At 39.5% G+C, this 16,940-nt stretch overlaps 1 protein-coding gene across 1 annotated transcript; it reads left to right on the plus strand.

Moving 5' to 3' along the window:
* The first annotated feature begins 5,065 nt into the window (after positions 1–5,065).
* LOC149262981 (uncharacterized) lies at positions 5,066–11,424 on the plus strand. The gene is made up of 6 exons (XM_089384640.1): positions 5,066–5,103; positions 5,293–6,567; positions 6,673–7,120; positions 7,396–9,633; positions 9,790–10,476; positions 10,558–11,424. Exons 1-6 carry the CDS (start codon positions 5,066–5,068, stop codon positions 11,422–11,424), a joined length of 5,553 nt encoding a protein of 1,850 aa, XP_089240766.1.
* Positions 11,425–16,940: the final 5,516 nt, after the last annotated feature.

A 16,940-nucleotide genomic window follows, 5' to 3' on the forward strand; every position in this document is an offset into this window, starting at 1 on the left:
CTCTGTTAGAGTGGTTGGAGAGGGCCAATCCCGAATGACTTGGATCTTGGCTGGATCGACATGCACCCCCTGTTCATCAATGATGTATCCCAGATACTGAACCTGGGTCATGCCAAAAGTGCATTTCTCCAAATTGGCACATAGCTTGTGTTGCCGCAGTGTTTGGAGAACCTATCGGATGTGGTGGAGGTGCTCTTCCCAACTCTAGCTGAAGATCAGAATGTCATCCAAGTATACTACTACAAAGGAGTTGGCGAATGGCCGCAAGATGTCGTCCATTAGCCTCATAAAGGTTGCAGGAGCATTCGTTAATCCGAAAGGCATGACCAACCATTCGAAGAGGCCCTCCTTGGATTTGAAGGTAGTCTTCCACACATCGGAGGGTTCGATTGGTACCTGGTGATATCCTGACTTCAGATCGATCTTGCTGAAATATTTCACCCCCTTTAGTTGGTCTAGGAGGTCATCAATCCACGGGATCGGGTACCTATTATGGACAGTGATCTTGTTCAGCGCCCGATAGTCAATACAGAGTCTCCACGTCCCATCCTTCTTCTGTACCAACACGATCGGACTCCCACAGGGCGATGAACTCGGACGGATGTGACCTTTCTGCAGGAGCTCCTGAATCTGCCTCTTGATTTCATCGTTCTCCAGAACAGAGCGCCGATAAATTGGTCCATTGGGTAGCGCCGCACCTGGGGTCAGATCAATGGAGTGCTTGACTTGACGGTGCAGAGGAACCCCTGCCGGGGAGGTGAAGATGTCCTCGTACTCCTCCACAATCTTGTCCATCTGTAGTTGTCGTGCAGAGGGACCCCGATTGGAGGCCGCGACCACTGTCTTCTTCTTTCCTTGAGGGCGTATCATCAGGAAAACAAATTTCCTGGTTTTTGAAATGATCTTACTGCATTGTTTTGTAGTAATCAAAGAGATGGCGGCAAGTGGTGCTACCTTTGGTATCCTGAACAACTTATTTCCCAATGTAATAATAACAGCATGGGGCCTTGATTCATACACAGCATGTCGCTTCCACAAGTATGGTTGTCCTAGTAACACATCACAAACTTCAAGGGGAGCAATGTCACACAATACCTCATCCGTGAAGGGCTTGATGTTGTATGGAAGGCGACACTTCTGGCTCACGCGAAGATCTCGTCCTTGGTGAAGACACCCAATGGTGTATGGTTGTGGATGTGCTGTGGTCGGTAATCCCAACCACTTCACGACTTCTGCTGAAATGAGGTTCTTTTGACTCCCGCTATCAACAATGAACTGTATCGGGGAGCCCTTTACCCACATCTGGGAGTGGAAGAGACGCTCCTCCTCCTCTGGATCTTCGGGTTCATTTTTCTGGATCTTTGCGGTAGCAACAGTGGCGCTGGGATCCGCATCAATGATCTGCTTCCCTTTTTCATACCCCTTATCGGGTTCTGACTCAGAGTCGGAACATGCATCTGATTCTGAAACCTTTAGCTTAGCCACCAGTGACTGCTTGGCCCGACACTCACTTGTGTTGTGAGTGGAGCTCTTATGGAACTCGCACCATTTTCCAGTGTCCTTTCTTGGCTTCGCGGCGTTGTTCTTTGCTTGCAGCTTCGGCTGGTTGTCTTGGGATGTCCTGCCTTGGCTTTGTCCTTTGTTCTGTGGTTTAGGGGCACCTTTCCGCTTTGGATTCGCAGATCAAAAGTCTCGCTTCTTTTGTTTAAACTTCTGCTCGACCTTGACGGCATATCGGTATGCTGCGTCGAGCGAGGGGATGTTTAGGAATTGTATTTCTTCCTGGATGTACTTGTGCAGGCAGCCACGGTATTTCAGTATCAAATGTTGCTCCGAATCCTTGATACCCAACTTTGTGCGAAGGGTATGGAAAAGATTGGTGAAATCCGGCACGTCTTGGTCCCTTTCCTGCCGCAGCGTGGTCCACTTTATGTATTCATCCTCATAGCTTCCGACAGGGTAGTACTGCTCCTTGATGGCATCCTGGAACGAGTCCCAGGTGGGTGCGGCTGAAAATAGTGAGCCAGTACTTTCATCCTTCTGCTCGCAGTAGGTTTCCCACCAGTCCTTGGCGTGGGGGGCTGCTTTGAGAAGAGCAAAAACAATCTTTTCCCAACTCGAAAATTCATGAACAGAAAAATAACCCTCTAGCAGATTTAACCATTTATCTACAGCATCTGCGTCTATCTGACCCTCAAATATGGGGATTTCAAAATTAACTTGTACCTTAAAGGGTGTGGTGTTTCCAGAGTAGCTGCTGGAAGCCGATGCGTTGCTTCTGGGTAGTCGCTGAAGGATCTGGGCAAAGCTGTCCATCATCGCGTTCCGTTGTCGCTCGACGGCTTCTTCGAGCAAGATTTTGATGGGATCTCCTGCCCCCTCGTCTTTCTTCTCGTCCGCCATAGGAGGCCGTCGGGATTTGCGAGGCTGGTCTTGCAAAGGTTCAACCAGTTCAAGCCCTAACTCCTTATATCCCGACCTTGTTGGGGACATGCAAAGAAAAACAGAGAAAAAGCAGACCGCTCTGATACCACTGATCCGGATTTAAACAGGAACGCAACAAATTACAGAGATAACCATATACACAAAGATGCAACGGAAATAATACTTCATTTCATTAATGGAAAATACTGAAAATATGCTTACAACCAGAAATGGAAATAAACCAGCTAGGGCGATGGTAGCTTATCTCTGAGAAGAGATGTGATGGCTACATGCCTCTGAACTTTTTTACAATGAGGCTCGAAGGCCTATTTATTGTTGAGAAACAATGGAAAAACCCTTAACATTCCAAAACCTAACCCTAGGAGATGAAACGCCAAACTGTGGGCCCCGTTTGGGGTAAATTGGTACATCAACTTCCTGGGGTCATAACTTTGGCATATGATCTCCGTTTGACGCGTACAATAGCTCATTAGAAAGATCTATCCGAGCACTATCATTGTTGGAACAGGCAACATCGGTCCATTTCATGGACCCATGTTGCCCACGGATTCCCCAAAAAACGTTGTTTAGGGCCTCAAAACGGCTCCGGAAGTTCAGGACCCAAAAAACTGCTAAAAATAGTAAGTTGTGCTACAATTAAGGAAACTGAAAATGCTGAGAAAGACAATGGTGGGGGTCCAGGTGGACTTGGCAGGTGGCCACCAATATCCACCTGGATCACTATCAAATGGTCTTTGTGCAGAAGCTATTAACATTGCTGTGTATCTAAAGAATAGGAGTCCTACTAGATGTCTAGGCTTCAAAACCCCTTTTGAAGCATTGTTTGGATTCAAACCAGCAGTGAGTCACTTAAGAATATTTGGTTCAAACGCTTATGCTTATATACCTAAGGCAGATAGGAAGAAGTTATATCCTAAAGCCCGGAAATGTATATTTGTTAGATATGGCACTGACTTCAAGGCATATAAGTTATTTAATCTTGTGACTCACAAGGTTTTTGCAAGAAGAGATGTCATATTTCATGAATAGGTTGAAGAAGGAAAGAATGACTCTAACAGTGATTGGCACATTCCATTGCTAATAGAAGAAAATAGTGAGGAAGATGAAGAGCAGGAGGAGAAACAAGAAGAAGATGTAACAAACAATGTAATCAGTAATGATGCAAGCCCAAAAAAGGTTGAAATAGGCAGAATTGAGGTAAGTCCCCCACCAAGGAGATCAGGTAGGAAGACTCGATTATCTTCTAAATTGAAAGACTATGCACTAATGTCAAAGATTTTAGACATTGTAGAACCTGCAAACCATGAGGAAGCAAGTAAATCTGATGCATGGAGGGCTGCAATGTATGGGGAAATAGAATCAATAAACAGAAACCATACTTGGGATTAGGTTGAATTTCCTGAAGATAAAATCCCCATAGGATGTAAATGGTTGTATAAACCAAAAATAAATGCAGATAGGAGTATAGAGAAACTTAAAGCTATACTGGTAGCAAAGGGTTACTCACAGAAAGAGGGAATAGATTTCGATGAAACCTTTACTCCTATAGCCAAATTAAACACCATTATAATGCTAATTTCCTTAGCAACAAAACACAAATGGCAGCTACGCCAGCTAGATGTCAAGTCTGCATTTTTGAATGGTGACTTGAAGGAAGAAATTTATTTAGTACAACTTGAAGTTTTTGTGAAAAAGGGGCAGGAACATCTTGTGTGTAAATTGAAAAAGGCACTTTATGGTTTAAAACAGGCACCCAGGTCGTGGTATGAGAAAATTGACTCATTTTTTGTACAGCATGGCTTTCATAGTAGCTTGAATGATCTAAATCTGTATACCAAGTTTAATAAACAGAGGCAAATTATTTTTATTTCTTTGTATGTAGATGATATGATTGTAACAGGGAATGCTAACAATCTCATCAAATAAATCAGATGTCACAAGTGTATGAGATGGAAAGACTCTGGACAAACCTTTCTTACTCAAGGGAAGTATGCCAGAAGCTTGCTGGAAAGGCTCAGAATAGAGCAGTGCAGATCAACAGCAACACCATTACAGCAGAACTTAAAGTTGAGCAGTGACGACGGTACTAAAGAGGTGGATGCAACCATGTATAGGCAGCTAGTTGGCAGTTTGATGTTAAAACCACTCAAAAGTCACTAGATCGCAGCAAAAAATTCTGATTGGGCAGGTAACTTGGATGATTGAAGATCTATCACAGGTTATGCATTCAACATTGGATCTGGGGTCATAGCACGGAGCAGCAAAAAGCAGAGCATTGTAGCTCTGCTTCATCGAGAGAAACTACTGTCAAAAGAGATATGTCTTGAATATTGTAAAACTTGTGATAACATGGCTGATATTTTTACTAAGCCTCTTGGGTGTGTAAAGTTTGAATTGTTTAGAGGGATGTTAGAAGTTCAAGATAATCCTTTCTCCATTAAGGGGGGGGAGTTGAAAATAATTAATATTATTTTGTATTAATGGAGAAATGGTTACACAAGTTGTAACGTGTCTCCTTAGTTTAGGATTTTTTCCTAGAGTTTAGGAGTTTGGTTGCAACTTCCTGAGTTCTAGTAATGTACTTAATGATGTAATTGCTCATTTGATGCAAGTAGAGTGTATGGAGAGAGCTCTCTTTGTTTTGAGTATAGTCTCCAGGTGCAGTACTCACCTGTGAGCTGTAACTCCTTTTTCAATTAAGTCTGATTTTTATCTTTCAGCAATCTTCTTGGGCACTCAAATTTTTCAAATTAAACAACTTTAAATTAACCAAAAAATATAGTTAAAAAAACCATTTAATATTGACATATTTAACTCATACTCCGAGTATTTTGGGCATTCTGTCAGCCAAGCGACCGCTTTGTTCTCGGGCGGAGGTTTTTGGTGTTCAAATGCGGCTAAAGGGTTGTTGGACGAGAGTTTGGAGCTCTCAAGCGGTTTTGGTGTTGGAGGTAGGGCTTCGGAGGAAGCAAACCGTGTTGGAGGCAGGGTTTCGGAGGAGGTGAACCCACATGCATGGTCAGGCTCGCTGAAAGGAAGGAATTTTGTCTCGCCAAACAGTAAGTCCCTTTCCCCATCAAAAATCTTTGCTTCGTCGGGTGGACTTGAGGATATTATTAACTTTCCCAATATCAAAGGGATATGGAGGTCTGTGGGGGGTGTTCAGAGTTCTGGGAAAGAATTGGGGGACAAGAAAAGTCATCTGGCCGTAAACAGAACCCTCTTCTCAAATGAACCCTTGCAGAGATCTTCTAGGGCGGAAGGGGGTTTAGTGGGTGTGGGACAAAACCCAAATTTGGGGGTTTTTGATAACCCTCCTGACTCAGGAAAGGCGGAGGCAGGCGTTTTTTCGGATGCAGGTGAAGTAGGGAGTCCGATGGAAGGACTGGTTGAAACCCCCCCTGTGAATAAGGATTTGAGAGATGTAGAAGATGGAAGCGGCCACATTAAGGATGTAGTCTATTCAAACCCTGTCTCAGGAGAACGAGAATCAGCTCCAGACTCAGAGAAGGTAGGGGAAAAAAGGAAGAAAGCTAAATCGTGGAAAACAAAGAGGGTCACAAATTTGGTACTAGGAATGGACGTCAAGGTAGAGGATGCCCTGGAGGTGGCGGAGAGTACCCTTGTGGGCAGAGTGAGAGGAAGGTATGTATCTGGCAAATTTCTCAAGCAGTGGGCCGAGAGCCAGTGGTTGAAGACTCCGACGAGTTCCTTCACGACCGCCACGCTGGTAAAGGGTTGGTTTATGGTTAAATTTGACAGTAAGGAAGCTATGGAATGGGTCGAGGAGCGAATCTGGGCGTTTGGGAATCGGCCTGTATTCTTTAAAAGATGGTCCCCTCTGTTCGATGCCTCAAATGAGAAGGTAGACGAAATACCCGTATGGGTTAGGGCTCCAAATCTACCTCCTTTCCTTTGGGTGGACTCAGTGTTTATGTGTATTGGCAACCATCTGGGCACCTTTCTGGATGCTGATAGATCCTTCCTTCAAACCTTTGAAAGAGCAGTAGTGAGGATTCTTGTAAGGCTCAACCCGTCAGAAGGTCTTGCAAAAACGGTTACTCTGCAATATAAGGACTATGTGTATGAGCAGATCTTGGACTACGAACTCTTCCCTTTCAGGTGCCACCATTGTCATGAATACGGTCATTTGGCCAGGGACTACCCCTTGGGAAAAAGAAGAAGGAAGATGAAGAGCAAAGAATAGGAATGGGAGGGTTTTCTGAGGAAAAATGAGGAGCCGGTGGTGGAGAACAGCACAGAAGCAACACACCAGAAAGCAAATCAAGCTCCCCAGGCGGAAGAGGATATGCAGCGGGAGGATGTGATCCCGATTCGTGATGATGAAGACCAACCTCTTAAGGAAACCCCCCTCGACGTTCCGGCCGGCCCTTCTGTGGACGCTCAACCCGGTATGCAGTCTTCTCCACTTAATTTCTCTTTAATTTCCGAATCTCTTATCGGTGGCTTTTCTTCGGATCTTCCTATGGCCTCAAATTTAGATGATCCTTTGCAAAACATTGAATCTCTATCAGAAGCTATTCCGTTGTTAAATTTGAACTGTGAGGACCTCTCTAAGATGAGTCATATCCCGGGAAGTTCATCTCCTGTCCGCCACTATAACCTCAGATCTCACAGTAAGAGACCTGCATGTCACCAGATTGTCCCGGAATCGGTAGGTGGTCTCAGTTCTGAATCGTCTAAGAGTCACTTAAAAAAGGGTAGGGGGCGGAAATCTCTTTTATCTAAAGCACAAGTTAAGGCAAAATATGATGTAGCGGATGGTAAACAAATGTTGATCCCTGGGGCGCTTAGAGCAGCAAAACCCCCTGAGACGGTTATCAAATGATCTGTCTTTCATGGAACTGTAGGGGTTTAGCTAGTAAACCCAAAAAACTAGCTCTGAAGGATTTAATCTCCCGCCACAACCCGGATATGGTCTTTCTCCAGGAAACTCTGGGCAAAAGCGCTGAAGTTGAATCATCCCTCTGTTCACTATTTCCGGGTTGGGTTTTCACAGCCCTGGATGCTTCTGGCCATTCTGGCGGTCTTGCTATTGGTTTTAAGGAAGGAAGATTTAAGGTTTTAAATTCCTGGGGCCTGTCCCATGCTCTTGGTTTGGAGATTCTATCCCCTGATTTTGATTTGCCTTTTCTGTTCATCAATGTGTATGGACCCTGTCAGGGCAGGGTCTCCTTTTGGAATGACTTTCTTTCGAAAGAGCTGTTAAAAAACAAAAAGCTGCTTATAGGGGGAGATTTAAATTTTTCATTGGGGATCGCTGAAGCTTGGGGGCCCTATGCAAGGGAAGACCCTTTGTCCGATTTTTTCCTAAAAGCCCTTCAGACTCATAATCTGATTGATGTTAATATCATAAAGGCCAAACCGACTTGGAGAAACAGAAGAACGGGAGAGGAAAGAATTGCTAAGAGATTGGACCGTTTCCTCATAAATGAGTCGTTGGCTTCTTATATCCCCCTCTTCAGGCAATGGATGGGTGAAGGGGGAAATTCAGACCATTTTCCCATTTATCTTGAGTTCTCAAAGACCCCTCCCAAGCTGGCTTCTCCATTTAAGTTCACTGCTACCTGGCTTCAGGAGGAGTCTTTTATTCAGCTATTCAGGAAAACATGGAGGCATCCGGGCCCTACCCCACCGGAAAACAAAGGAGCTCACTTTATGGAGAACCTAAAAAGGCTGAAGAGAGCAACCATTGAATGGGCTTCAGACAGAAGGAGGAAATTAAACGAGGAATTGGTCAGAATTGATGAGGCCCTAAGTGCCTTAGAAGATCCTGAAGCTGATGCTTATATATCTCAAGAGGTGAAAGAAAGAATTCTGGTGTTAGAAAAGAGCAGAGCTAAGATTCTACTGGACAAAGAAGAGGAGTGGAGGTTGAAAAGTAGGGCTATTTGGTTAAAAGCAGGGGATGAAAATACAAAATTTTTCCATAATTATGCAAAAGGCCGGAAAAATGCAAATACTATTTGGAAATTAAAGGACTCTGAAGGAAGGGAGCATTCCACCTTTGAGGCTATAGCAAACTTGGGAAAGAATCACTTTCAATCTCTTTTTGCTGACCCAGGGGGGCTCTCCATAGCTGAAATCATCAGGACTGCCCAAGCTTTCCCTCGCTTTGTGGAGGAGGAGGAAGCGGAAAACCTCTTCAGAGAAGTGACTAAGGAGGAAGTAGAATGTATTATAAAATCAATGCCAAAAGACAAAAGTCCGGGACTGGATGGCTGGACCATAGAGCTGTTCACTCACTTCTTTGATCTTATTGGTGAAGAGCTTACAGATGTTGTGGAGGAGTCAAGAAAGAAAGGAGAAATCTATGGTCCTTTTAATTCAACTTTCATTGCCCTCATCCTGAAAAAAGAGGATCTGGAATCCTTTGAAGATTTCAGACCTATCTCTCTCTGCAATGCTATCTACAAGATCATAGCAAAAATTATAGCGGTCCGCTTGAAGCCCATTCTTTCTGTATGCATTTCCAATGAGCAATTTGGATTCCTGGACGGTCGACAAATTCATGAAGCCATTGGGGTGGCCCAGGAAACCATCCACAGCATCAGAGAAGCAAAGAAAAAAGGGGCGGTACTAAAAATCGATCTTTCCAAAGCCTACGACAGGATTAGCTGGTCGTACCTCAGACTTCTATTGACTCACCTTGGCTTTAAGGTGGAGTTTATAAATTGGATAATGGGATGCATTTCAAATGTAAGTTTCGCTGTTTTGATAAATGGGGCTGCTTCCCAATTTTTCAAAAGTCAACGAGGTTTGAGACAAGGGTGCCCACTTTCTCCTTTGCTCTTTCTTCTGGCTGTTGAAGGCCTCAGCAGATTGATTTCAAGAGCCAAGAGATCGGGTTTCATTACAGGTTTGGAAGTTGCTGTAAATCTTTTTATAACTCATCTACTATTTGTTGATGATATTTTATTGTTTACAAATGGGAATATAAATGAACTAAAAGAGCTCAGAGACATTCTTGATCTATTTCTAAAAGCTACAGGGCTTCAAATCAATCCCAGGAAGTCTCACTTTATCATGGAAGCTTTCACCAGGCAAGAGGAGACTTTGATCACTTCATACCTGCCTTTTGAAATTTGCAGTATGGATCAGCCTTTCAAGTATCTGGGGTTTTGGCTAAAACGGTCCTCATACCGAAAGCAAGATTGGAATTGGCTGGTGGCGAAAATTGAACAAAGGATTTCCCACTGGAGCTTCAAATGGCTATCTAGGGCTGGCAGACTGACTCTGATAAACTCTCTTCTCTAGGCCATCCCGGTCTTTTGGGCTACTCTGACCTAGATTCCCAAAGGATTTCTTCATAAAATCAAGCAGACATGTAGCAGATTTTTGTGGTCGGGATCTAAAGAAGACTCAGTGCTTCCCTGGGTAGCTTGGGATAAGATTGCTAGACCAAAGGAATGGGGAGGATGGGGCATCAAGCACCTCGTTGAATTTAGTCAATCTCTGGCAGCAAAATCAGGATGGCGAATTGTAAAAGCAGAGAACCTTTGGACTAGAGTGGTCAAAAGAAAGTATATTGATCCAGTTCCCCTTGAGGACTGGATTCGGAGCCCAAACAAGAAGGGTAGAAATTGCTCGGTTATCTGGAAGGCCACTTCTGAGGCTTTCAAAATAATAGAACAAGGACTTGCTTGGCAGGCGGGGAATGGAGAAAATCTGCGGATAGGCAGGGATCCGTGGGTAGGGTGCAACGATCTTTTTGCATTATCCCCTGGTCTCCTCGCTCATCTAGATACAAAAGGAATCCATAGATTAAGTCAGATAGCAAACATGGAATTATCTTCTATTTGGGGACAGGCATGGAAATCTGAAGAGGAATTGGGCATTGACCCCATTTGGAGAAACGAGTGGCAGGTTTTCATTCAGGAACTCAAGCGGTCAAATGTCAGAATAAAGGACAATCCAGACTCCCTTGTGTGGGCTCATGCTGAGACTGGTCTCTATTCCCCAAAGGCTGGCTATAATTTCCTGATGAAGAGAAAGGGTTGGGATCCTCCTGTTTGGTGGGCATAGCCTCTGTTCAAACTGAAATGTCCCAAAAAAGCCAGAATCTTTCTATGGTGTGCGCTAAAAAACAAGATCCCTTCTTGGGAAATCCTTCAAGCACGCTACAAGCAGGGGCCGAGTAGATGCCCTTTATGCTGTGCAGCCTCTGAATCCATCCCTCACTTATTTGTGACATGCTCCTTTACTAGACAAGTCTGGGATGAAACAAAAAGACTCTTGAACATTAACTCCAGATGGGATGGGGTAGACGTCCCTACAGCTTGGGAATATTGGTGGTCCCACTACCCCGAGAAGAATCTGAGAAATCTTCCTCCTATCCTTTGCTCGGGAATTTGGATTGCCCGGAATCGTAGCATCTTCAAAGAAAAATCAACCCCGGTGGAAGTAATCGCAATCCAAAGCACAGCCATCCTAGCTAGCATTCCTGAGCCGGAAGGCCCTCCATCCATGATCCAGCGGAAGGAAATCCTTATTAAAGAAGGCATTCCTTGGGCTTTCTTTGACGGGGCAGCAAAAATCAACTACACTGGAGCTGGAATTATTATACATCTTAGTCCCTCACATTCGCTTAAAGCCTCAGTGGGCCTTGGGATGGGCACAAATAATTTTGCCGAATTATCAGCCTTAAAACTTCTCCTTTGCTGGCTCATTCATAGACAGGTCCCCACAGTTCAGATTTTTGGAGACTCTTCAAATGTTGTAAACTGGGTCAATGGAAAATTTAGATGCCGGAACTATATGTTGATGCCTCTTTTAGAAGAAGTTCAAAATCTAAAATCCCTTTTTACTGTTTTCTCTATTGGACATATTTACAGGGACAAAAATGATGAAGAAGACAGGTATTCTAAAGCAGGTGTACAACAGGCTATGGGTTCGTGGAGGATAACTGAGCAGGTTCAGGACCAGATCCGTGAGACGGATCTGGCCCCTTACACTTAATGTTTTTTGGTCATGGCTGTAAGTGCTCCAGGATCAAATGGACATAATTTTTTGGTACTGGCTGCACATGATAGTTTTTTGCTTTCTCTTCTACTATCTCATCTCTTTTTAAATATGAAGAAGCTTGACAAAACCTTTGTTTTTATTACGGGTTGTTTTCCTTTTAATAAGGAGACCCAGACTTTCTAGACAGACTTAAATATTTTTGGTATGGCTGTTCAGGGCGAGTTCAGAAGAACCTTTTGGTTTTTGCAAAAGACAGTTTTGGAAGACATCATGGAGAGGGTTTTTATCTCTCTGCCACAGGCAGTTTTCTGCTGAATGTTCACTCATCTGATTGTAACTTTTTTATTTTTATTAATAGAAAAGTTCGGCTTTTTTCCTCGGAAAAAAATATTTAACTCATACTCATACTCATATACATATGTAACATTTAACTATAGTGAAAAATTAAATTAATTTGAGTGAGTTCCTAAATGAAATTTAACAACCTATCAGACTAAAAATATATTCAACAACTCCCTTAAAAAAATAATGATTTAACAAAACTCCACTACCTCTACTCCCCGTCAACTCATAACGTAAGTAGAGAAATCTAACTTACGAAATTTATCATCTACGATTTTGGGTAAAGGTCAACTGCAAACGTGCGTTGGGAAGTCTAAGTATCAAGGGAACGTATCCGGAAATTATGAATTCGGAACTTCCATTTAAGAAAAAGACAAACCAATTATAGTGGACAAATGAATCATCTCCACTCTCAATCACTGAATCTGTGATGAAAACAGTAAAATAGAAAGTTTCAATCAGCCGACAGAATTTTATTTTATTCACTCTACCTATTTTCTTTTATTCACTTTACGTAAATTATAGAAAATGAATAGAGTCTAAGAAACTTTGGAAAACCATGGATTTTAAGAAACGTGGAAAAGGAAACGGATGAAATATTCTCATTCTATATTAATATAGTATGAAAACCGATCAGAATTGACTCCATTTACTTATGAAAATTTTCCGGAAACAAGATCCGAATTTTAGTGTAAGTCAAATGTGGAACACGAAGGAGACAAATATTATGAATGTGGATATTAAATTGATAGTGGTTGATAGAATAGCGTTGTCAGACAATGGTTCTTGCACCTAGTCGTGTTCATCCTCTTCTGATTTCTTTTTTAAACCAATTATGCTTCACTATTTCCTTTCCATCGTCTTCAATATTTATCATTTTATTGGTGATGTTTTGACTTAATACAAAGAGGGAGTCCCTTTCAAAAGATTGAGGGCGTAGGTTGTTTTCCTTTTTTTCTTTCTCAAATGGTTAAGAGTTTGATAATCTGAGAAGTCATACAAGGAATTGAATTTCATTTTTGACTTCTTTTTTTTTTTTTTTTTAAGCGTTTATAAGAATACGTAAATGGTTGATAAAATCGTAACATGTATGAAATTCGATCAACTTGATTTTAAAGATATATTGTAATTTAACTCGAAAATAAAGGTCGATTATATTTTATTCACATTACAAATATAAAATTGACCATAAATATACTTAATTATATATAAACCAGACAATAGACATAAAAAAAATTGGAGAGTTCATAGTGCAAAATCAACGGAAGAAAACCAGAAGATTTCACCAGAAAAGCAGTTGTTAAAAAAAAAAAAAAAACGACTCTATATATGTATTGAAAATGTAAAATTTGACTTAGAGAGATATAGAACAATCATAGTAAGAACTGCCAGAGCATGTGGAATACCAAACATCATAAGCAAAAAATAAACATGTGTATTAAGAAGACAGGAAAGTAGTCAAGTCAACATTGATGGGCTGCTTCTCAACTTTGCAGAACAGTGGTGGAGGTGAACTCGAAGGTGAACCCATTTTCAATCTTGTAAGGCAACTTTCAACATCTCGCATTGAATCCTTTACTTTATTAAATTTATCCACCAGAGTAGCATTAACTCCTTTACATCATCAAATTTATGAACCAGATTATCCCAAGTTTGGCACCTATCTAATAGAACTTTACCTCATCAAATTTATGCACCAGACTATCCCAAGTTTGGCACCAATCTAGTACACCTATCTAATAGAACTTTAGATCATATGCACCAGACTATCCCAAGTTTGGCACCAATCTAATAGAACTTTCCTAAGAAACAATTTTACATGCTAGTATAGATGAATAGTGTGGAGGTAAAGGTTCTAGTGACCCCTGTGTTACTGGTATAGTATAGATGAATAGTGTGGAGGTAAAGGTTCTAGTGACCCCTGTGTTACTGGTATATAGAGCAACAGGCCATCCAAAACCTCTAAATTATATTCCTTAGAGTTCATAGCAAACTCCAAAAGAATGATACATTGTATGGTCAAGCGAGGGGAGGGGAAAATCATACTCAAACTAGACCTTCTCGAAAGAAAAACATGTAGCTGTGAGTGAAATATAAAGCTCCATCCCAATGTCATAGCTGGAGGGGAAACAACATGTCTATGAAGCATCAAAATAGCAAGGAAACCATAGCCTCGGAGCTGGAGAAATCCAATACTTAGAAAGCTCAGGATGCACTGGCCTCGAGAAGAGTAAGCTACCTTGGACATCACGGCTCATTAAGCCAGCAATTAAATAGTGGTGGTAAATCATATCATATCATTCGTACCAAATATTATGAACACATATCACTCCGATCATTTCGAGAAAAGTTATTATTAATAGATATGTAATGATATATATTAATAATAATCAATTCCATAAAAATATATGGAATATTTATTATATATTGATTTGATAGAGAGGAGATGCTTGATTTGATAAAAATAAAATAAAATAATATAAAATTAATAATTATAATTATATAAAATATATGAATTTAGATTTAGTGTAAAAATATATGGAATTTTTTGAAATAAGTTTCTTTGTTAAAATGAAGAAAAATTAATTTTAATAAATTTAAAAATAAATCTAAATAGATATAAATAAAATAACTCATAAACATTAACAAATATATATAAAAAAATAACAAATATATATAAAAACAAGTTTAAGCAAAATGTCGACATCTCAATACACCAACCTCAATACACAATGAACAAACAAGTCTACCTTATAATTGAAAGTGGTCCATCAAATAAAAGGAGAGATCCTCCAACCCGTGCTAGAATGTTTATCTCGTTAACACTACGTTGAATACTTACATAATTGCATCTAAATTAAATCATATCAATAGATATTCTTTAGGATAGTTTTGAGGAAAGTAATAATGTAATAATACTTATTTAAATTATTTAATTTTAATATGTTATTGGAATAGTAAATTTGTTTCCTTCAAGGTATGCTTAAAAAAAATATAACTTTATTATTATGAACTTTATTTAGTTGTGTAATTTGCGATTTTTGTAATCTAGGAACACAATTATGAAATCATCGATATAATCTTTAATTTTCTTGAGGCCCTGACCAGGTGTTATATGGAGTTCGTTCTCTACTAATAAGATTTAATTTAAATGAGGATATCTCAAACCAGTGTTATAAGGGCTTTATTTGTTAAAAAATATATTATGGCCTACCTTCATTCATGGAGTAGGTTTTAAAATGAAGAAAAATCAAGTTACATATCATTTCATATTAAAGAGGGAGAGGTATTATTAATTGAAGTATGTTTATAATTAATGAAGGGTGGAGGTGTATGAGGTAGGGAGATTTTATATGTATCGTACATGTATAATAGGTATTTGATAATGGTTTTTTAGGTGAGAAAATAATGTATAGTTTATTTCATAAGGGTGAAATTATTTTTGGGAAATAAAAAGTGATAATAAGGTCATTCTTTCATTCCTTTTTACATTATCTGAATACTTCACATCAACTATAGGTTTTAGAATTAGATTAGCTATGTCACATGCTTCAATATTTACAAATTTCTCTAAGCTTTCTTTTTATTTATATTTATGTATGTATGGTTTTATATTTAATTTTGCATGTTTTACTTTGCTACACATTGGTTTTATGAATTCATTAAATCAAATAGCTTAATCCCATGTTTAAGCTTATACAAGTTTTCCCATCTAAGGATATCTCCTAAAAACCTTAGTTTTCACTATGTGAGATTATTTCTAAGTGGCAGAATGATGGTTTTTGCATTTTTAGAATGACAAGGAATTTAATAGAACCACACAACCTATGTGATCCATCTATCCACATAACCTCACTAAGATGTGTATGCTCTCCCTTTGCATTGACTAGATAAGATTATGATTACGCCTAGCTTATTGAACTTACCTAACCAAATAACTCTTATGTTTGGAAAGATGTATTTGATCATTCAAATTAAAATAATATATATTCCCTTTTCATTGAATAGGTAGGATTATGATTAGCCATAGTTTATTGAACTTGCCTAACCAATTAAGACTCATGTTTGGAAAAATATATCTCATCACTCAAATGTAAATATTTTTATTGGTGTTATGTCAAACATTAATATTAATATATGGGAAAACATAATAAAATAATAGCAACAAGGAATACTAGACTAAGTTATATCTCCATGATAGTAAGAATCTTCGTAGATCAATTTAAGCCCTAAGATCAAATCCTATAACAAAAATCCTTACGAGAGTGCCTTTGATTATGACTGATAATAAAATATGAATCGGTTATCAGGTAGATCACTTTTATACATATTACTAGAAATATGGGATCATTACATAAATACATAAATATTTTTCTTAAAATGTCTAGAAGATAAAATATCTAGGGAAAAAGAGTTACAACTTAAGCAACTCATCTATAATGGTATACAAATAAAAAACCATATACATAGACCCCTTCGCAATTGGATGCATGGCTATGTACTAGACGAAAGAGATAGATGAAAATATTATGAAACTAATCCATTGAGTGCATGACATGAAAAATATATATCTACAACGTGTAGTAAAAATACAAGGGTTTTTATTTGGTAAATATATTTGGAGGTGGGTTTCAACCAAAGAACTTTCAGAGGAATTTTTTAGTATTGAGTGAAAGTAGGAGTATTAATTAATATCATAAAATAAATGACCTATGTCATAGTTTCACTCACTAAATATCCAATGACTAGTCTACCCCAAGTTCCCTTCTTAAGGGTCCCAAATTCATAAATTGTCATGGATATCCCACTTTATAGCACTCCATAATAGATCCAATAAAATAATAAAGAAATATAAAACATATACTACGATGTTTAATTTTACATAGATTTTATAGATTTATAAAATTATTTATTTTTTATTTTGCGTGCAATATGTCACATGAAGAAAATAGAGAAAAGATAAAATATCACTCACAAATCAAAATAACACCAAGATATGACCTATGAAACCCTCTTAGGGTAAAATATAGCTCAATAGTGATGTTTCTCTACTCTTTCTTTTGTTGAATGGAAATGGTGCAAATAAAAGGGAGTCAAATGCATGTACCTTGTGAAACTACAAATCATAAACCCTCTCGTTTCTATCCTCTATCCATTCTTAGTGACCA

This window comes from Pinus tabuliformis, chromosome 6 (assembly GCF_031772625.1).
Source record: "Pinus tabuliformis cultivar Carrire ecotype Pingquan chromosome 6, CPIR1, whole genome shotgun sequence".
NCBI lineage: Eukaryota > Viridiplantae > Streptophyta > Pinopsida > Pinales > Pinaceae > Pinus > Pinus tabuliformis.